General features: G+C 46.4%; 1 protein-coding gene across 2 annotated transcripts in view; it reads right to left on the bottom strand.

Annotated features, from left to right (window-relative positions):
* The window catches only part of WDR5 (WD repeat domain 5), a 50,970-nt gene that overhangs the window by 16,436 nt on the left and 12,154 nt on the right, over nucleotides 1-22,380 (bottom strand). For both annotated transcript variants that reach the window (XM_073559255.1, XM_073559264.1), the window contains exons 3-8: nucleotides 19,219-19,327; nucleotides 18,813-18,886; nucleotides 18,483-18,572; nucleotides 17,108-17,197; nucleotides 9,827-9,910; nucleotides 9,398-9,453 (exon numbers count right to left, since the gene is read on the bottom strand). In XM_073559255.1, coding sequence (XP_073415356.1) covers nucleotides 9,398-9,453; nucleotides 9,827-9,910; nucleotides 17,108-17,197; nucleotides 18,483-18,572; nucleotides 18,813-18,886; nucleotides 19,219-19,327 — 503 coding nt within the window. The remainder of the gene's footprint in view (nucleotides 1-9,397; nucleotides 9,454-9,826; nucleotides 9,911-17,107; nucleotides 17,198-18,482; nucleotides 18,573-18,812; nucleotides 18,887-19,218; nucleotides 19,328-22,380) is intronic.

The raw sequence follows: 22,380 nt of genomic DNA, 5'->3' as shown, positions 1-22,380 counted from the left end.
TTTACACTCCACTGAAACTGCCCTCACTAAAGTCTCTAATGATCTGCTAACAGCTAAATCAAATGGTCACTACTCCATGCTAATTCTCTTGGATCTCTCTGCAGCATTTGACACTGTGGATCATCAGCTCCTCCTCACTATGCTCCGTTCCATTGGCCTCAAGGATACCGTTCTCTCCTGGTTCTCCTCCTATCTCTCCGACCGCTCCTTTACTGTATCTTTTGCCAGTTCCTCCTCTCATCTTCCCCTTACTGTTGGGGTCCCCCAAGGATCGGTTCTAGGTCCCCTCCTCTTCTCCTTGTACACTGCCCCTATTGGTCAAACAATCAGATTTGATTTCCAGTACCATCTCTATGCTGATGACACCCAATTATACGCTTCTTCTCCTGACATCACGCCAGCCTTTCTAGAAAACACCGGCGATTGTCTAAACGCTGTGTCTAATATGTCCTCACTATATCTGAAACTGAACCTGTCAAAGACTGAACTCCTGGTGTTTCCTCCCTCTACTAATGTACCTATACCCGACATTGCCATTTCTGTGTGTGGTTCCACTATTACTCCCCAGCAACAGGCCCGCTGTCTTGGGGTCATACTTGATTCCAAGCTTTCCTTTGCCCCCCACAATCGATCACTGGCTCGCTCTTGTCATCTGCACCTCAAAAACATTTCTAGAATTCGACCTTTTCTTACCTTTGACTCTGCAAAAACTCTTACTGTTTCTCTTATTCATTCTCGTCTCGACTATTGTAACTCTCTTCTAATCGGTCTCCCTCTTACCAAACTCTCCCCCCTCCAGTCTGTCTTGAATGCTGCAGCCAGGATCATATTCCTCACCAATCGTTACACCGATGCCTCTACCTTGTGCCAGTCATTACACTGGCTACCCATCCACTCCAGAATTCAGTATAAACTTATTACCCTCACTCACAAAGCCCTCCATGGCTCAGCACCACCCTACATCTCCTCCCTTGTTTCAGTATACCACCCTACCCGCGCCCTCCGTTCGGCTGATGACCTGAGATTAGCATCCTCAATAGTCAGAACCTCCCACTCCCGTCTCCAAGACTTTACACGTGCCGCGCCAATTCTTTGGAATGCACTTCCCAGGTCAATACGATTAGTCCCCAATCCCCACAATTTTAAGCGTGTCCTGAAAACGCATTTATTCAGACTGGCCTACCACCCCAACACATTAACCTAATCTATCCCTGTGTGGCAGAGCCAAAAGTTTTACCATAACCAGGTTCCCCGCATCATGTTCCCACATGCTTTATGCCTCCATTAGCCCTCTGTGTCTCTACTGTTACACACTTAACATTATGACTGGTCCATACAATCAGGGTAACTGTTACCACCCACCTTTCGTGTCTCCCTCTTTCCTCATAGACTGTAAGCTTGCGAGCAGGGCCCTCTTTCCTCTTGGTATTTGTTATAATCTACTGTATGTGATTATTGTTATGCTGTAATGTCTATTGTCTGTACAAATCCCCTCTGAAATGTAAAGTGCTGCGGAATATGTCGGCGCTATAAAAATAAAATTTATTATTATTATTATTACAGTTGTGGCCAAAAGTATTAACACCCCTGCAATTTTGTCAGATAATACTCAGTTTCTTCCTGAAAATGATTGCAAACACATTCTTTGGTATTATCTTCATTTAATTTGTCTTAAATGAAAAAACACAAAGAATTGTCCTAAAGCCAAATTGGATATAATTCCACACCAAACATAAAAAAGAGGGTGGACAAAAGTATTGGCACTGTTCGAAAAATCATGTGATGCTTCTCTAATTTGTGTAATTAACAGCACCTGTAACTTACTTGTGGCACCTAACAGGTGTTGGCAATAACTAAATCACACTTGCAGCCAGTTGACATGGATTAAAGTTGACTCAACCTCTGTCCTGTGTCCTTGTGTGTACCACATTGAGCATGGAGAAAAGAAAGAAGACCAAAGAACTATCTGAGGACTTGAGAAACCAAATTGTGAGGAAGCATGAGCAATCTCAAGGCTACAAGTCCATCTCCAAAGACCTGAATGTTCCTGTGTCTACCGTGCGCAGTGTCATCAAGAAGTTTAAAGCCCATGGCACTGTGGCTAACCTCCCTAGATGTGGACGGAAAAGAAAAATTGACAAGAGATTTCAACGCAAGATTGTGCGGATGTTGGATAAAGAACCTCGACTAACATCCAAACAAGTTCAAGCTTCCCTGCAGTCCGAGGGTACAACAGTGTCAACCCATACTATCCGTCGGCGTCTGAATGAAAAGGGACTGTACGGTAGGAGACCCAGGAAGACCCCACTTCTTACCCCGAGACATAAAAAAGCCAGGCTGGAGTTTGCCAAAACTTGCCTGAAAAAGCCTAAAATGTTTTGGAAGAATGTTCTCTGGTCAGATGAGACAAAAGTAGAGCTTTTTGGGCAAAGGCATCAACATAGAGTTTACAGGAGAAAAAAAAAAGGCATTCAAAGAAAAGGAGATTTTTATGTACTCACCGTAAATTCTCTCTCTCTTAGCCTTTAATTGGGGGGACACAGAACCGTGGGTGTTATGCTGCTGTCCATTAGGAGGCGACACTATGCATAATCTAAAAAAGATTAACTTTGGCTCCCCCTCTGCAGTATACACCCCTGGACGGCGTCAGCCTTCTCCAGTTTTGTGCAAAAGCATTAGGATGAATATACCAGAAACATAACCATGCCTGTAAAAAAGGTTACTATAAACAGGCTCAAACAACAATATGACAACCCAACCGTAACAACGGCCCGCAAGGGCAACAGGGTTGGAGCTGTGTCCCCCAATTAAAGGCTAAGAGAAAGAGATTTTACGGTGAGTACACAAAAATCTCCTTTACTCTGTCGCCTTATTGAGGGACACAGAACCGTGGGACGTCCCAAAGCAGTTCCTGGGTGGGAAGCAGTGGACGAATCTTGTGCTGACAGTCCCCTAGACTTGGGGTACTGCCGCCTGCAGGACCCGTCTACCCAGGCTCGCATCAGCTGAGGACTGGGTATGCACTCTGTAGTGTTTTGTAAATGTGTGCAGGCTAGTCCAAGTGGCTGCCTTACACACTTGATGTGCCGAGGCTTGATGCCGAATGGCCCAAGAGGCCCCTACCGCCCGCGTAGAGTCTGCCGTGATACCGGCCGGAAGGGGAGAATTGTTGAGGCGGTAAGCCTCTTGAATGGTGGACTTGATCCACTTAGCAAGGGTGGCTTTGGAAGCCGGTAGGCCCTTGCGAACGCCTTCTGGAAGAAGGAAAAGTGAATCAGACTTCCGGAAGGGAGCAGTCCTAGACACGTAAATACGCAATGCCCTGACAAGGTCAAGCGTATGCAGAGCCTTCTCTACCCTATGAACGGGAGTCGGGAAAAGAGGCGGTAGTGATATTTCCTCTTTAAGGTGGAAGCTGGACACGACCTTCTGAAGGAAGGATGGTACTGTACGGAGAACCACCTTGTCCTGATGAAAAACCAGGAAGGGATGTCTGCAGGAAAGAGCTGAAAGTTCAGACACCCTGTGTAGCGAGGTGATTGCCACCAGGAAAACCACTTTCTGTGATAGAAAGCGGAGTGAGATCACCCTAAAGGGTTCAAAAGGAGGTGACTGTAGTGCTGTCAAGACCAGGTTGAGGTCCCACGTGTCCAACGGACGTTTGTAGGGGGGAACCAATCGGGAAACCCCTTGGAGAAAAGTCTTCACTTGCGGCTTGTTAGCAATACACCTCTGAAAGAGCACTGAACGCGCTGACACCTGGCTCTTCAGCGAGCCCAGGGATAGCCCGGCGTCCAGGCCTGACTGAAGGAAACCGAGGACCTTTGGAAGAGAATAGGGAAGTGGGATCTGCCCACGGGATTCGCACCATGTGAAGAAAGCCTTCCAGGTACGATAGTAAATCCTGGCTGAAGTTGGCTTTCGAGCCCTGATCATGGTTTTAACAACGTCCAGTGAAAAACCTGCTTGGGTCAAAACCCAGGTCTCAATGGCCACGCCGTCAAATTTAGAGCCCCTGAGTTCTGGTGGAAGAACGGGCCTTGTGACAGGAGGTCGGGACGTGTGGGGAGACGCCAGGGAGCGTCTGCTGTGAGTTGCACGACGTCGGCGTACCATGTACGCCTGGGCCAGTCTGGAGCGATCAGAATGGTGGGAACACCCTCTTGTTTGATCTTCCTCAGGACTCTGGAGATCAGGGGGAGGAGTGGAAAAATGTACAGAAGCTGGAACTGGGTCCAGTCCTGAACCAGGGCATCTGCTCCGAGCGACCGAGGATCGCACGTCCTGGCCATGAAGTTGGGAACCTTGGCATTGAGATGAGATGCCATCAGATCCACGTACGGGGTCCCCCAACGATGACAGATCTAACAGAAGACTTCGGGATGGAGAGACCATTCCCCCGAGTCCATTCCTTGTCAGCTGAGATAGTCGGCTTCCTAGTTGTCCACACCCGGAATGTGGACCGCAGAGAGTACCGACCTTGCAGCCTCCGCCCATTGTAGGATACGTGTTACTTCGGTCATCGCCTGGATGCTGCAGGTGCCGCCTTGATGGTTCACGTATGCCACTGCCGTGGCATTGTCCGACTGTACTCTGATATGAGAGTCTGCTAGCAAGTGATGGAAGGCTTTCAACGCCAGGAAGATGGCCCGAATTTCCAGGATGTTGATAGGCATGGTCGATTCCCTTGGTGACCACCTGCCTTGCGTTCTGTGATGCAGGTGCACCGCGCCCCAACCCATAAGGCTTGCGTCGGTGGTCAAAACCTTCCATTGACTGGAGAGAAAGGATTTTCCCCTTGCAAGCGAGGTTGGTTTGAGCCACCAGTGCAGGGACCTCCTGGTGTTTGCTGATAACCGGAACTCCCTGTTGAGGGAGAACGGATTCCTGTCCCAGGAATTGAGGATGGCCAGTTGAAGGGGTCTGAGGTGAAACTGGGCAAATGGTACCGCCTCCATTGCTGCTGCCATCCTGCCAAGTACTCTCATGGCATACCGGAGAGATCTGGGGGACTTGCGGAGGAGTGTGTGAACTCCCAGACGGAGAGCCAGTGCCTTGTCCCTGGGGAGGATCACCAGACCCTTGGAGGTGTCAAATAGCATCCCCAGGAAGGTCAGAGACTGACTCGGGGTAGTCGAGGACTTCTGTAAATTGACTAACCATCCCAGGCGCCTCAGAGTGTCGATCGTGATCGAGATGTTGACCTTGCAGTCCTTGAGGGTGTGGGCCTTGATGAGGTCGTCCAGGTATGGAACGACTACTATGCCTCTGGAGTGCAGAACGTCAATGGTAGCTGCCATGACCTTTGTAAATGTTCTGGGAGCCGTGGCGAGACGAACGGGAGGGCCACAAACTGGTAATGGTCTTGGTTGATTGCGAATCTGAGAAACCTCTGATGGGCGGGAGCAATCGGTATATGCAGGTATGCGTCCTGTATGTCTATGGAGGCAAGATATTCTCCTTTTTCCATAGACGCAACGATTGACCGGAGGGATTCCATGCGGAAGTGACGAACTTGAACGTACTTGTTGAGTTGCTTGAGGTCTAGTATGGGTCGGACGCTGCCTCCCTTCTTGGGCACCACGAACAGGTTGGAGTAGAACCCTCGGAAGCGCTCTTCTGCTGGGACTGGCACTATGACTCCTGCTCGCAGGAGGGAAGAAACCGCTTGACGGAAGGCCTGAGCTTTGAGCGGGGATTTTGGAGGGACAGAGGGAAAAAAACCTGTGCGGTGGGCTGGTAGTAAACTCTATTTTGTATCCTGAAGACACTATTTCCTTGTCCCACTTGTCTTCTGTAATAGGCAGCCAGACCTGCTGAAAGAGTAGCAGTTGTCCGCCTACAAGTGGGGTGTCTTCCAGAGGGCATGAGTCAGGATGAGGGAAAAGTCTGAGGTTTTCCTCCTTTAGGTTTTGCCTGGCTTGCCTTTGATTGCCAGTTCCTGTCCGGCCTCTGTGCCGCATGTGTGTTGTCCCTGCGGGGGGAACGATTACGGTTTTGTGCTGGGCGTGAGACGGACCCGCCTGAAGAACTCTGAAAGGATCGGAAACTAGATTGATTACGCCTTTTAAACGTGCGTTTTAAACGGTCTTAGTTGAGGGAGGGAAGTACTTTTGCCCCCGGTAGCATTGGATATCATTGTATCCAGCTTTTCACCGAAAAGACGGCCACTGAAGTACGGGAGATTTGTTAGGGACTTTTTTGAGGCCGCATCCGCTTTCCATTCTCTTAGCCAGAGAATACACCGGATTGTGATGGCGTTTGATGCTATTACCGCTATCCCTCTTGCAGAGTACAACGCTGCATGGACCATGTAATCTGCCACTACTGCAATTTGCACCGCCTGGTCCGCCAGCTGAGGATTTGAAGCTTGAAGGCCCTTTTGCAATAGATCAGCCCAAGCCATGATGGCCTTGGCATACCAAACTGAAACAAATGCGGGAGCCAGAGAGGCACCTGCCGCTTCAAAGATTGAACGAGCCATGCGTTCTACTTGTCTGTCTGCAGTGTCCTTGAGGGTTAAACTGTCCGGCAGCGAGAGAAGCATTTGTGCTGCTAGTCTAGAGACTGGAGGGTCCACTTCAGGCGGATCTGTCCAATCCTTGGTGTCTTTCTGTGGAAAGGGGTATTTTGCTTCCAAATACTTGCGATTGGCAAATTTTTTCTCAGGCTGCGAAAAATGCTTAGAAAGGATTTTTTGAAATTCCGGGTGATTAGGGAAGACCTTCGATGGTTTCTGAACACTTTCAAAGGAAATCTTGTGTTCTGGTGCTTCCGGGGTTGGATCTGAAATGTCCAGCACCCGAAGGATGGAAGAGACGATATCCTCAACTATCGCAGTATTGCTAGGGAGACAAAGGAGCAAAGCCTTCTCTGTTTCGTTATCCGAATTGGAGTCACATATGCCCTCTGAGTCTTGCGCATCGCTAAGGAGCTCCCTAGCGGACGAACTAGAGCGGAGGTTTCCCATGGTCTGGGATCGTTGTGGAGATCCGCATTGTCCTTCTCTATCAGGGGACGGCCCCGGTGACCTGAGGCCACTGTGTCTTTCCCTGGAGGGGGAAGACCTATTGCTATGTGAGGACGCAGATGAACGCGACCTGTGGGTCCGCTTACGCCTCGAACTGTCGGAAGCACCCTGATCATGAGACCGGACGTCCCTTTGCTGGGTAACGTTCATAGCAGAGACATGACCCTGCAGAGCCTGCAGTAATGTGGAGGTCAGGTTATCTATAGACTGTGTCATAGACTGCGACATCTGAGTCGCCCATTCCGGCGCAGTAGCGGTCGCAGAAGCGTTGGTAGGGACTTCTTGGGGTTCTGATCCTGTTTTTTTGGGTACAATCCCGGCAGTGCGGGTACGTGCTGCCGCTGGGGAGAGTGGCCTTGCAGGCTGTGCAGACTGCATAAAATCAGTCTTGCCTGGTTCTTTTCCTTGAGCCCGACATAGTACCTAGGCTGATTAGTGGAGGCCCTACAGGGGTATCTACGCAGAGGAAAGGAGTAGGAGAGCGCTATAGGTTATAGCAATTCACAGCTAAGTACCAAGGACCCAGCTGTGATCTTACCCCGCCGGTACTCCCCCTTAGGTCCAGCGCTGATAAGTCCCACGTCCTGTGCCCCCGGAGACTGCTGTGCTGCTTTCCTCCAGGTGCAGCAAGATGGCCACCGGATTCTGAGGTGGAGAGGGCAGGGGGCGGAGAGCTGAAAAAGGGCGCGCTGGGCCATGTAAAAGCGCTCCCTTCCTGCCTCGATCCGCCCCTTCTATGACACTACAGTGTCATTTTCGCCATCCGGGGGGCGGGAATGGGGCGGCGACTTTGGCTAGGCCGAAGCCGCGGCCTAAATTTGAGGTCTCCTGCCCAGCAGGGCTCCAGGACGGCGCGGTCGTCTGGGGGGGGGGGGGGGGGGGTCGGGTCGGAATTAAACCAGACTCCCCCAGAATGAAAGGAGGGCTGGCGGTGGAGCCATGCGTGCGACTGGGGCCCTGTGGAGGGTCCCTTGGGGCGCCATTGCTGCAGAGCCCGGTCTCTGATAAGTGCCGTGCCTCTCTGCACCTCCCCCGGTCCCAAAAGGAGCCCACAGGTGGACTGGGGTCCCTGGTACAGCCCCTACCTGCGGTGTCTTAACCTAATACACCCAGAGGGGGATTAGGGAGGGTGCTGCTGTCACCGTCAGGGGGCTTCCTCGTCGCCTCGACCTCGACCCAGACGGAACTGAGGAAGGAGGGGGGTCTCGACCTCAAACCAGTACCCGAGGGACTGGTGAGGGAGCGACATGGGGAATAGCCACCTCGACCTCAACCGGGTACCCCTAATGGGGGACCGAGGAGGGAGCCATGCCGGGAGTCTCGCTGGAGACCCTCTTTTCTTCATCTGTAGTCCTTTGGAAAAAAAATCCAGGAAAAAGACGGAGTAAAAAAAAAAAATCTTAGGTGTGCCTCCTGCGACACTAAGCAAAAACTGGAGAAGGCTGACGCCGTCCAGGGGTGTATACTGCAGAGGAGGAGCCAAAGTTAATCTTTTTTAGATTATGCATAGTGTCGCCTCCTAGTGGACAGCAGCATAACACCCACGGTTCTGTGTCCCCCAATAAGGCGACAGAGTAAAAAACACGGTCCCTACAGTCAAACATGGCGGAGGTTCCCTGACATTTTGGGGTTGCTTTACTGCCTCTTGCACTGGACTGCTTGACCTTGTGCATGGCATTATGAAGTCTGAAGACTACCAACAAATTTTGCAGCATAATGTAGGGCCCAGTGTGAGAAAGCTGGGTCTCCCTCAGAGGTCATTGGTCTTCCAGCAGGACAATGACCCAAAACACACTTCAAAAAGCACTAGAAAATGGTTTGAGAGAAAGCACTGGAGACTTCTAAGGTGGCCAGCAATGAGTCCAGACCTGAATCCCATAAAACACCTGTGGAGAGATCTAAAAATGGCAGTTTGGAGAAGGCACCCTTCAAATATCAGGGACCTGGAGCAGTTTGCCAAAGAAGAATGGTCAAAAATTCCAGCTGAGCATTGTAAGAAACTCATTGACGGCTACCGGAAGCGGTTGGTCGCAGTTATTTTGGCTAAAGGTTGTGTAACCATTAGGCTGAGGGTGCCAATACTTTTGTCTGGCCCATTTTTGGAGTTTTGTGTGAAATGATCAATGTTTTGCCTTTTGCTTCATTCTCTTTTGTGTTTTTTCATTTAAGACAAATTAAATGAAGATAATAATACCAAAGAATTTGTGTTTGCAATCATTTTCAGGAAGAAACTGAGTATTATCTGACAAAATTGCAGGGGTGTCAATACTTTTGGCCACAACTGTAGGTCACCGTCCCTAGGGGGAGTATGTAGCCACTGCTAAGTAACTATACCTTATGCCCACAGAATGCAGAACGTTCACTCACCAAAGGCCGTCATAACTACTGGAGACGATCAGGGAACCGTCACGATTGAAATGTACCTGAAGAGGTAAAAATAAAAACGTGACAGATGTCAATTGTTACCTGGGTATTCTCAGCGGACAACTACCCCCCCAGAGAGAAGGAAATCTGATACCTGCTATTATAATGGAGTGCAAAATAACCAGAAACCAGGAGAGGCGCTCATTACCTGACACTTACTACTGCTCCAATAAGGAGGTCATCACTATCAGGGGCAGGGATGATAGGAGTGATATATTATAGATGGAGAGTGTCCTTGAGGGTAGATTAGATGTATTTCCTGAGGCTGATGGGAGTGACATTGTTTAAGGGGGTTTCCAGCAGTGAAAGATGCCGGTGGTTTCCTTAAGATCATCTCTGAGAATCATGGTAACACAATTTATTAAATCTTACAGCAGACACAGGGTCAGAGTGCGCAGGCAACGTCTTGAGACATTTCCCGGTCTTTACGTCCCATATTCTGACACTTTCATCAAACTGGAGGAAAATAAAATAAAAGATCACATGATCAGAAGATGCAGACAATGTGGATTCCTCACCTCCATCTACTGAAAAACTACAGTAGAACAAAACAAAGACCCTCAAAACGCATTTCAATTCATACTGTGCAAGTGCACAAAAATGCCCCAAACAAAGTAAAAGGGATAGGAACGACTCACAAAGACTGAGGAAAAAAAAGGAGAGAAACTGAGTCCAGAGCTACATGAAAAATGACAGCTTTAATTTTTCAGCAAGACAATACAGGGAGCAGAACAAGTGAAGGCACTAATAAAATCTGATGAACAATGTCATTTATAACCGGATACAAAAAAGGAACCTGAGCAGTGTAGTCAATGGCACATAAGGGTAAGTTACATGAAAGTCACCCATTTAAGGCTGGCAAAAATAGTGTGAGAGAAAAAAACATCCAGGGAGACCCCAACGCACGTTTTGCGGTACACCCGCTTCTTCGGGGGGATCCCCCGGATAGCGGTGTTTTCAGTGGCTGACATGCTGGGTATGTCTTAACCTTATTTATGATTATTACATCAGGCTATGTGTATTAGGTGATTAGACAGTTTTTTTTCTCTCTATCACTCCGCTCTGACTATTCAGGCGTACTATATCGCCATATGGTTTTATTAATTGGAGTCTAGAGAGTTTTGTTATTATACTATACACTATTTTTGCCAGCCTTAAATGGGTGACTTTCATGTAACTTACCCTTATGTGCCATTGACTACACTGCTCAGGTTCCTTTTTTGTATCCGGTTATAAATGACATTGTTCTTCTTCATCAGATTTTATTAGTGCCTTCACTTGTTCTGCTCCCTGTCTTGTCTTGCTGAAAAAAATAAAGCTGTCATTTTTCATGTAGCTCTGGACTCAGTTTCTCTCCTTTTTTTCTCTGAAAAACTAGTGTCCAGCAGTCACTGGGAGAGTTGGAGAAATCTCATCTAAGTAATCTTCAATATCTGACTGCAGACACAGAGATCCATCCTCAGACAACAGGCGATGTGTCCGACCTCTGCAGCAAAAACATCCCTGAACACTGACATCTGTATATTATAGGGCTTGCCCACAACTTGCACAGCACCTCAGATGCAATTGGTGAATATGGAAAATATAAACCATCACCCTCGCACCGTCCCAGTAACGTAGATACTGGGCCTCCACAAGCATTATGACCAGCGGCTGCAGATGGGACGATTTGCTGAAACTTTCAGGTTTCTTCTGAGGGAGGTGTGAACACTACTGCAACTCATCACTGTGACGCCATGTAAGCGCAGCAGCCAATGTCACATGAGAGCCGTGAGACCCAGCACCATCATCAATGGAACAGCAACAATGCAGGAGGCCAGAAGGTTTTATTTTTTTTTTTACATATTGTGCAAATCATGGACCGGACCTTTAACCCCTTCACCCCCAAGGGTGGTTTGCACGTTCATGACCGGGCCAATTTTTACAATTCTGACCACTGTACCTTTATGAGGTCATAACTCTCGAACGCTTCCATGGATCCCGGTGATTCTGACATTGTTTTCTCGTGACATATTGTACTTCATGTTAGTGGTAAAATTTCATTCAAATAACTTGCGTTTATTTGTGAGAAAAACGGAAATTTGGCGAAAATTTTGAAAATTTCGCAATTTTCCAACTTTGAATTTTTATGCCCTTAAATCACAGAGATAAGGCACACAAAAAACTTGATAACTAACATTTCCCACATGTTTACTTTACATCAGCACAATTTTGGAACCAAAATTTTTTTTTGTTAGGAAGTTATAAGGGTTAAAAGTTGACCAGCGATTTCTCATTTTTACAACACCATTTTATTTTTAGGACCACATCACATTTGAAGCCACTTTGAGGGGTCTATATGATAGAAAATACACAAAAGTGACACCATTCTAAAAACTGCACCCCTTAAGGTGCTCAAAACCACATTCAAGAAGTTTATTAACCCTTTAGGTGCGTCACAGGAATTTTTTTGAATATTTAAAAAAAAATGAACATCTAACTTTTTTTCATAAAAAAAATACTTCAGGTTCAATTTTTTTTATTTTACCAAGGGTAACAGGAGAAATTGAACTGCAAAAGTTATTGTGCAATTTGTCCTGAGTACGCAGATACCTGATATGTGGGGGGGAACGACTGTTTCGGCGCATGGCAGAGCTCAGAATGGAAGGAGCGCCGTTTGACTTTTTCAATGCAAAATTGGCTGGAATTCAGATTGGACGCCATGTCACGTTTGGAGAGTCCCTGATGTACCTAAACAGTGGAAACCCCCTACAAGTGACCCCATTTTGGAAACTAGACCCCCCAAGGAACTTATCTAGATATGTGGTGAGAACTTTGAACCCACAAGGGCTTTACAGAAGTTTATAACGTACAGCGGTACAATTAAAAAATCATATTTTTTCCACAAAAACGATCTTTTCACCCCAATTTTTATTTTCCCAAGGGTAACAGGACCCTAAAAGTTATTGTGCAATTTGTCCTGAGTACGCTGATACCCCACATGTGGGGGTAAACCACTATTTGGGCGCATGGCAGAGCTCGGAAGGGAAGCAGCGCCATTTGACGTTTTTGGCTGGAATTGAGATCGGACACCATGTCGCGTTTGGAAAACCCCTGATGTACCAAAACAGTGGAAACCCCCCACAAATGACACCATTTTGGAAACTAGACCCCCTAAGGAACTTATCTAGATGTGTGGTGAGAACTTTGAACCCCCATGGGCTTCACAGAAGTTTATAACATAAAGCCATACAATTAAAAAATCATATTTTTTAAACAAAAATGATCTTTTCACCCTCAATTCTTATTTTTCCAAGGGTAACAGGACCCTAAAAGTTATTGTGCAATTTGTCCTGAGTACGCTGATACCCCACATGTGGGGGTAAACCACTATTTGGGCGCATGGCAGAGCTCGGAAGGGAAGCAGCGCCATTTGACGTTTTTGGCTGGAATTGAGATCGGACACCATGTCGCGTTTGGAAAACCCCTGATGTACCAAAACAGTGGAAACCCCCCACAAATGACACCATTTTGGAAACTAGACACCCTAAGGAACTTATCTAGATGTGTGGTGAGAACTTTGAACCCCCATGGGCTTCACAGAAGTTTATAACATAAAGCCATACAATTAAAAAATCATATTTTTTCCACAAAAATGATCTTTTCACCCTCAATTCTTATTTTTCCAAGGGTAACAGGACCCTAAAAGTTATTGTGCAATTTGTCCTGAGTACGCTGATACCCCACATGTGGGGGTAAACCACTATTTGGGGGCATGGCAGAGCTCGGAAGGGAAGCAGCGCCATTTGACGTTTTTGGCTGGAATTGAGATCGGACACCATGTCGCGTTTGGAAAACTCCTGATGTACCAAAACAGTGGAACCCCCCACAAATGACACCATTTTGGAAACTAGACCCCCTAAGGAACTTATCTAGATGTGTGGTGAGCACTTTGACCCCCCCAGTGCTTCACAGAAGTTTACAACGCCCGGGCGTGAAAATAAAAAATTCGTATTTTTTCCACAAACATGATCTTTTAGTCACCATTTTTTTATTTTCCCAAGGGTACCAGGAGAAATTGGACCCCAAAAGTTGTTGTCCAATTTGTCCTGAGTATGCTGATACCCCATATGTGGGAGAAAACTACTGTATGGGCACACGTCGGGGCTCGGAAGGGAAGTAGTGACGTTTTGGAATGCAGACTTTGATGGAATGGTCTGCGGGTGTGATATTGCCTTTGGAGAGCCCCTAATGTACCTAAACAGTGGAAACCCCCCACAAATGACACCATTTTGTAAACTAGACCCCCCAAGGAACTTATCTAGATGTGTGGTGAGCACTTTGACCCCCCCAGTGCTTCACAGAAGTTTACAACGCCCGGGCGTGAAAATAAAAAATTCGTATTTTTTCCACAAACATGATCTTTTAGTCACCATTTTTTTATTTTCCCAAGGGTACCAGGAGAAATTGGACCCCAAAAGTTGTTTTCCAATTTGTCCTGAGTACGCTGCTACCCCATATGTGGGAGAAAACTACTGTATGGGCACACGTCAGGGCTCGGAAGGGAAGTAGTGACGTTTTGGAATGCAGACTTTGATGGAATGGTCTGCGGGTGTCATGTTGCCTTTGGAGAGCCCCTAATGTACCTAAACAGTGGAAACCCCCCACAAATGACACCATTTTGTAAACTAGACCCCCCAAGGAACTTATCTAGATGTGTGGTGAGCACTTTGACCCCCCCAGTGCTTCACAGAAGTTTACAACGCCCGGGCGTGAAAATAAAAAATTCGTATTTTTTCCACAAACATGATCTTTTAGTCACCATTTTTTTTATTTTCCCAAGGGTACCAGGAGAAATTGGACCCCAAAAGTTGTTTTCCAATTTGTCCTGAGTACGCTGCTACCCCATATGTGGGAGAAAACTACTGTATGTGCACACGTCAGGGCTCGGAAGGGAAGTAGTGACGTTTTGGAATGCAGACTTTGATGGAATGGTCTGCGGGTGTCATGTTGCCTTTGGAGAGCCCCTAATGTACCTAAACAGTGGAAACCCCCCACAAATGACACCATTTTGTAAACTAGACCCCCCAAGGAACTTATCTAGATGTGTGGTGAGCACTTTGACCCCCCCAGTGCTTCACAGAAGTTTACAACGCCCGGGCGTGAAAATAAAAAATTCGTATTTTTTCCACAAACATGATCTTTTAGTCACCATTTTTTTTATTTTCCCAAGTGTACCAGGAGAAATTGGACCCCAAAAGTTGTTGTCCAATTTGTCCTGAGTACGCTGACACCCCATATGTGGGAGAAAACTACTGTATGGACACACGTCGGGGCTCGGAAGGGAAGCAGTGACGTTTTGGAACGCAGACTTTGATGGAATGGTCTGCGGTTGTCATGTGCGTTTGGAGAGCCCCTGATGTACCTAAACTATTGAAACTCCCCACAAGTGACCCCATTTTGGACACTAGACCCCCCACGGAACTTATCTAGATGTGTGGTGAGCACTTTGAACCCCCAAGTGCTTCACAGAAGTTTATAACACTCGGACGTGAAAATAGAAAAATCATTTTTTTTCCACAAAAATGATATTTTTGCCCCCAATTTTTTATTTTCCTAAGGGTAACAGGAGAAATTGGACCCCAAAAATTGTTTTGCAATTTGTCCTGAGTAGGCTGATACCCTACATGAGGGGGTAAAACACTGTTTGGGCGCATAGCAGAGCTTGGAAGGGAAGGAGCACCATTTGACTTTTTCAACTCAGAATTGGCTGGAATTGAGATCAGACGCCATGTTGCATTTGGAGAGCCCCTGATGTGCCCAAACAGTGGAAACCCCCAATTCTAACTCCAACCCGAACCCCAACACGCCCCTAACCCTAGCCCTAACCCTAGCCCTAACCCTAGCCCTAACCCTAGCCCTAACCCTAGCCCTAGCCCTAACCCTAACCCTAGCCCTAACCCTAACCTAACCCTACCCCAACACACCCCTAGCCCTAACCCTAGCCCTAACCCTAATGGAAAAATGGAAATAAATACATTTTTTTTATTTTATTATTTTTCCCTAACTAAAGGGGTGATAACGGGGGGTTTGATTTACTATTTATGGCGGTTTTTATGTTTGGCGGCTGTCGCACGCTAAAAGACGCTTTTTATTGTAAAAATAGTTTTTGCATCACCACATATTGAGAGCTATAATTTTTCCGTATTTTGACCCACCGAGTCATGTGAGGTCTTATTTTTTGCGGGACGAGTTGACGTTTTTATTGGTACCATTTTCGGGCACGTGAAATTTTTTGATCGCTTTTTATTCCGATTTTTGGGACGCAGAATGAACAAAAACCAGCGTTTCATGAATTTCTTTTGGGGGGGGTGCGTTTACACCGTTCCGCGTACGGTAAAATTGATAAAGCGCTTTTATTCTTCGGGTCAGTACGGTTACAGCGATACCTCATTTAGGTCTTTTTTTATGTTTTTGTCGGTTTTATGCAATGAAAACTATTTTATATAAAAAATAATTATTTTTGCATCGCTTTATTCTGCGAGTTATAACTTTTTTATTTTTTTGCTGATGATGCTGTGTGGCGGCTTGTTTTTTGCGGGACAAGATGACGTTTTCAGCGGTACCATGGATATTTATATGCGTCTTTTTGATCTCGCGTTATTGCACTTTTTGTTTGGCGGTATGATAATAAATCATTATTTTTTGCTTCGTTTTTTATTTTTATTTTTTAAGGGGTTCGCTAAAGGGGTTAACTAATGGGACAGTTTTATAGGGCAGGTCGTTACGGACGCGGCGATACCTAATATGTGTACATTTATTGTTTTTTTTTTTTATTATTTTAAAAAAATGAATTTATTGGGGAATATTTTTTTTTTTTTTTACTAATTTATTTGGCGATTTTTTTTAATTTATTTTTACACTTTTTTTTTAATTTTTTTTTACTTTATTACATAGTCCCAGGTGGGACATCACTGTCCTGTGACAGATCGCTGATCTGTCACATCACAGATCACTGTGACAGATCAGCAATCTGTCACAGGCAGTGCACAAGGCTTCCTCATGCCTGCGCTTTGCAGGCACTGAGGAAGCCAGCTTCCCCAGGCCCCCGAAGGCCCCCGTCGCCATCTTGGATTCGGGGGCCTGGAGGATAGGAGTCCCCCGCAGCAGCGCTGCACATTGCGCTGCCGTGGGGGGCTCAGGGAAGCACGGAGGGAGCCCCCTCCCTGCCGATGCTTCCCTTTAACTCCCGGTACACCGCGATCGCGTTTGATCGCGTGTGCAAGGGGTTAATGTGTCGGGGGCGGTCCGTGACCGCCCCTGACACATTGTGCCGGGTGTCAGCTGTGATAATCAGCTGACACCCGGCCGCGATCAGCGGCGCTCACCACGTGGGCGCCGCTGATCGCGGTAGACGTACTATCCCGTCCCCGGTCATACGGGCCCGGGTACCGTGGACGGGATAGTACGTCTCATGTCAGGAAGGGGTTAAAGGAAAACAATGACATGCACAATCCTTTGTAGTAACACCAGGATGACAGGAGCACCTGAGAGTAATTGCTGGAAAGCACCATGTTGTACTGACCACAGCCATACATATTGCAGTCTCAAACGGAGGGATCCAAACATCGTAGCGACAATGCACCAACATAATAAATCAATGGTAGCACTTACTGATCCAGACACTATGAGGTTGGACTGTGGGTTAAAATTGCAGCAGAACACGTAGTTACTGTGACCCTTTAACGTCTTCAGACATTTACCCTAAAAAAAAGAAGGGGATGAATTAACGTGGTGCGGAAAATCATAGAAAACGGATCCCACATAAATAGGAATGTGGCAAAGAAAAATGTACTGACAGCACAGAAAGGAAACAATCGTGCAGCCACCAGAACGTAGCCCAACTGAGCGCAATGACCCGGACACAACTTACGGCGGATCCATCTATTTTACTATACAAGTGTTAAATGTCACCTGCTGGGATTAAACCCCAGTGCAGGTTGTAATGGCGGAACGTTTTGTAGTCTACCAGCAACCTCTTAAAGGATTGTCCGGTTCCAAAAAAAAGCTTTAGATTTATTATAATGAAGAACACATTACATAAATTTATTCCAACGATTTCTTTACCTAAAGATCTCAGGATCAGTCACTCCTGGCACTGTGCTGTGAGAAGTTCCTGTGACGGCATATCACCAGAGTTGCTTGTGAAAGGGATCGGCTGAACGCTTATTTCAATAGCCAAGCCAGCCCCCTATCAGCCATCAGGATAGATGAAGGATGCTTGCTAAGCAACTGAAATGACCCAGTCAGCCAGCCCCCTGTACATACAGCTCAAATGACGTGCTAACGCTGGGAACGCTTTTCTGTGTTAAGCACAAACTGACAGGGGAGCTGATAGTACCCAAGATCAGATCGGAAATCTTCAGATCAGGAGGGGGTTGTTTAGTGGGGATAAGTTAACGCATATTGACAACATAGGCGAGAACCTGAGGTAGTGCAAATCAATCTGAACACCCCAGTACATTAGCCACGACAGTGGTCGCTGTGCAGGAGCAGGAAAACCGCCTTTTACCTGACGGCATCCGCGGCTCTACTTTTAATTTGCTGGCATGGCACGATGTCATCATTGCAGAGTGACGCACGTGATGTTGCTTTCAGGCCTGATAATCAATAGATGAGCCGCAGATAATGTCAGGTGATAAGCTCGCTTCTGTTCAGCAATCACTCACCACTATTGAGCCCAATGGACTGAGATGAGTAAATCAATTTGCACCAACTCTTGTGACAATTCAGATTGGGGGTATGACCACTGGGACTTAGACCAGATCAGTAAAGGGGCCCACTTTTGTCCCATTAGAATAGAACAGTAGATGTCAGACCGCTGCTATATTCATTATATACAAGGTTGCTGGGGAAAAGCAAGCCAATTGCAACGCTCGGCAGCCGCATAGGTAATGAACAGAGGGAGCGACATATGTATGAGCCGCTGGTGATAACTAGGAAACAAATACATATCCTTCATTGCCCAGAATACAAAGCAGGAACGCACCGAGCTGACATCCCAAATCTTCAGAGTTTTGTCATCCGAGGCAGAGACTAGGAGATTGGAGTCGGAGGACCAAGCAACATCTGAGATTCCCTGCAAGAGACACAGACATGTCAGATGGGATAATGGCACAAGTCAGTCTCATGAAAAAGCTAAGTCATGGAGTCCCCCGTGAAATGGAGCCTGTAATTGTGTGTCTGGAAAAAAAACAAGAGGCCAATCACATGATGTCTGAGTATATGAAAGGGGCCCTTGGGACACCGGATTCTAGAAACCTATGTAAAATGGTAAGTGATGTGATCACAGGAATAGACGAGAAGGAAGGACACCTACCAGCTTGTGTCCGGATATCGTCTTCTCAAATTTGCCGTCATACGCACCCCAGATCTTAATCAATTTATCAGCCGCTAAATGGGAGAAATAAACAGAAAATCAGGGAAGATCGGAGTCCCAGAGGATCAGATCACAAGATAGTGATATGCCCTCATTACTATATCGTGTGCTACCCCTGCTCTATGGTTTCAGTGGGATCGGGCAGGGACACGTAAAACCTCTGGGACTCCTCCACCTGTCGATCTATAGGCCAAACAACATTCAATGAGAAATCCTGCTTCTCCATTGTGAGCAACAGCTTTACTGTGCTTTCACTTTCCAAAATGCTTCTGAAAAATGGAATCTGATTGTTCCTCTGACAAAGGGATAAGTCCAGCTGTACCGAGCCTCCACACCACATCCTTACATGAACTCGCCAGCCACTCTCCATTGGGACTGAACTTCACAGACGACACGGCCTTGGTGTGACCTGCGAGCGTGAACTTCAGAGTATAATTCGGCTTCACAGGAGCGGGCTGAAACAACAACAAAAAAAAAAGTTAAGATGTGAGATTACAAGAATCAAGCGAGAGTAAAATCATGGGATTTGGTAATGTTTACACACACGACTCCAATCTAATGTGTACATTGCACAAAATTATGACGTACATATGAAAACAAAGAGGGATAAAACATGTGTTTCACCTCAGATTCACCACAGTATTCCACACCCTCCTCCCGGTTATTCTAATGGCCACTGTACCCTCCCTCGTCATTCTCTCTGGCAGCTTCAAGTCATCATCTAGAATGGCTCTAGCTGTCCTGCAGGATTTCCAGGAGATGCTGAGCGATTGTTGGCAGCTTTGTCGTCACTCTGTGTCCAGCTCATCCCAGACCAGCTCTATTGGTCTGAGGATGATGATTGTGGAGGCTGTGTCATCTGACGCAGGCTCCATTCTCTTTCTCTTGGTCATATCACCTGGTGGGGCTTGGTGGTCTTAGTCCTGTTACATAAATATGATGGACCCACTAAATGCAGAGCACATGAGTGTCGGTCGCTGCAAAACGCTGTGGTCGCCATGCTGGGTAATGTTCCATAAATTTGTAATAAATCACCACCAGTATCACTGGCCAACCCCTACCATCATTCTTTTTCTTATCTAACAAAGACATGACTGCTGGTACTAAAAAAAAAATCTCACATTCTGACTCCTGAGAGCACAATGCAGATTTCCACTTATCTAATGTCCAGTCCTTGTGTTCCTTAGTCCATAAAATCTTGGTCACTGTTGAGGAGCTAGTTATCAAACCAAACACCAAATGGCATGTTAGCTAAAAATTAATTTTTATTAAACTTTAAAAAACAAAAATTACACAAAGAAAAAGTATTGGAAAAAATAATGAATGAGGGACATACACCACAGGAATCCACCAAATACAATAACCAGATAATAGTCTACAATGGGCTGATAAGGAACTGGATTTACTGCTGAGTAAGGGAACCGTTAGGCTGTGTTCACACACAGCATTTTTTTTAGCGGTTTTTACCACGGTTTTCACTATAAAACCGCTAAAAATAAGCTTCCCAGTCATTTCTATGCATTGTGCACATTGATGCGTTTTTTACCGCGAAAAAAACGCATCGCGGTTAAAAACGCAGCATGCTCATTAATTTTGCGGATTTTTCCGCGGTTTTGGCTTCTTCCATGCGGTTTGAAACCGCTGCGGAAAAAAACGCATCAAAACCGCGCAAAAACCACCGTGGAAGAATCGTTGCAGTTTCTGGGAAGGGATTCAGGTTTTTGAGCAGAAATTTTCTGCAACGTGTGCACTTAGCCTTACACGTAGCAATGCACCAGCGATCCCGACAACGATATGGATCGCTGGTACATCGCTAAGTGGTCGCTAGTGAGCTGCCACACAGGCAGATCTCACCAGCGACATCGCTGGGGTCGCTACTTACCTGTCAGACGTAGCGATCCTGACGTCCTCCCGCGTCCACGCGTCGCTCGTCGGCGCCACAGGAAGCCCAGCAGGAAACGCCCGACGAGAAATGATCCAGGACCTTCTCGCGCGACCAGTGATAATCAGCGGGGGAGCCGGTCGGAGGTATCACATGTAGCGGTATCGCTAGCAATATCGCTGCTACGTCACAAAATCGGTGACGCTACAGCGATATCGCAGTGTGTAACGGGGGCTTTACGATTAGTATACCTGCAACCCTGAATATTAATAAGTTGCTGCTTAAGTGCTCCATTATGTTCAGGATATATTGCAGCTTAATCCCCTTAATGAGACAACAGCATAATTGATGTAAATACATACAGTTCAGATAATAAAGCCAAAATCAGCATACCAAAGATCAGGTTGGTGGAGTTCCCCAGACGTCCCTCTGCCCCGACGCGCGTTTCGCATTGCTTCTTCGGGAGGCGTGTCAGGGAAGGGGGAGATCCGGTTTAAATAAAGCAGCCACCAATATCATTTGATATCGCTAACGAACTTCAGCTGTTACAATGAGAAGACGCTAACCTGCAAGCCTATTACAGCTTCTGCACAAGGCAGGAAGTGCCGCCTGGATATAAACAACTCTCCGAACATGTGAGAGCATAAGTCATCCTCCACGTGGGTAATGTAAACACAGCACCGGTGCTCAGCAAATGGCAATCCTCATATAAGGTCACATGACCACCCCTTCACAAGGTCCTACTCGGATCAAGTTTTATTTATATTCCAGAGCCAATAGGAAACTAGGACTATGGTCACATGACCACTTACTCAAGGTCCTAAATCCAGCATGATTCTTAATAAATATCTATGCTAGTTTACAAATACCTCGTTTAAGATCATAATAGAAGTTATTAACAAAGAATTTCTTATAAAATAGTTATTCATACCATAAAGGCACTTAAAAAAGGGGAAAAATATTTAATAAGCATTTTCGGCGCATACATAACATGAAGGGCCGCAATAAATAGGAAAGGCATCATGCGATCACACAACCTAAACAGTCTCCGGATTAATAAAGTCCGGAAACCGCAGGTGGCTCTAGATCACGTTTTGCCAACCCGCAGACCCTCATGGAACGTACAGTGGGGCAAAAAAGTATTTAGTCAGTCAGCAATAGTGCAAGTTCCACCACTTAAAAAGATGAGAGGCGTCTGTAATTTACATCATAGGTAGACCTCAACTATGGGAGACAAACTGAGAAAAAAAAATCCAGAAAATCACATTGTCTGTTTTTTTTTTCATTTTATTTGCATATTATGGTGGAAAATAAGTATTTGGTCAGAAACAAGCAATCAAGATTTCTGCCTCTCACAGACCTGTAACTTCTTCTTTAAGAGTCTCCTCTTTCCTCCACTCATTACCTGTAGTAATGGCACCTGTTTAAACTTGTTATCAGTATAAAGAGACACCTGTGCACACCCTCAAACAGTCTGACTCCAAACTCCACTATGGTGAAGACCAAAGCTGTCAAAGGACACCAGAAACAAAATTGTAGCCCTGCACCAGGCTGGGAAGACTGAATCTGCAATAGCCAACCAGCTTGGAGTGAAGAAATCAACTGTGGGAGCAATAATTAGAAAAT

The sequence above is a fragment of the Dendrobates tinctorius genome, unplaced genomic scaffold (assembly GCF_039654945.1).
Source record: "Dendrobates tinctorius isolate UK_male_01 unplaced genomic scaffold, ASM3965494v1 ptg000013l, whole genome shotgun sequence".
Taxonomy (NCBI): Eukaryota; Metazoa; Chordata; class Amphibia; order Anura; family Dendrobatidae; genus Dendrobates; species Dendrobates tinctorius.
The sequence above is the reverse complement of the archived record's forward strand: the minus strand, read 5'-3'. Positions and strand labels throughout refer to the sequence as shown.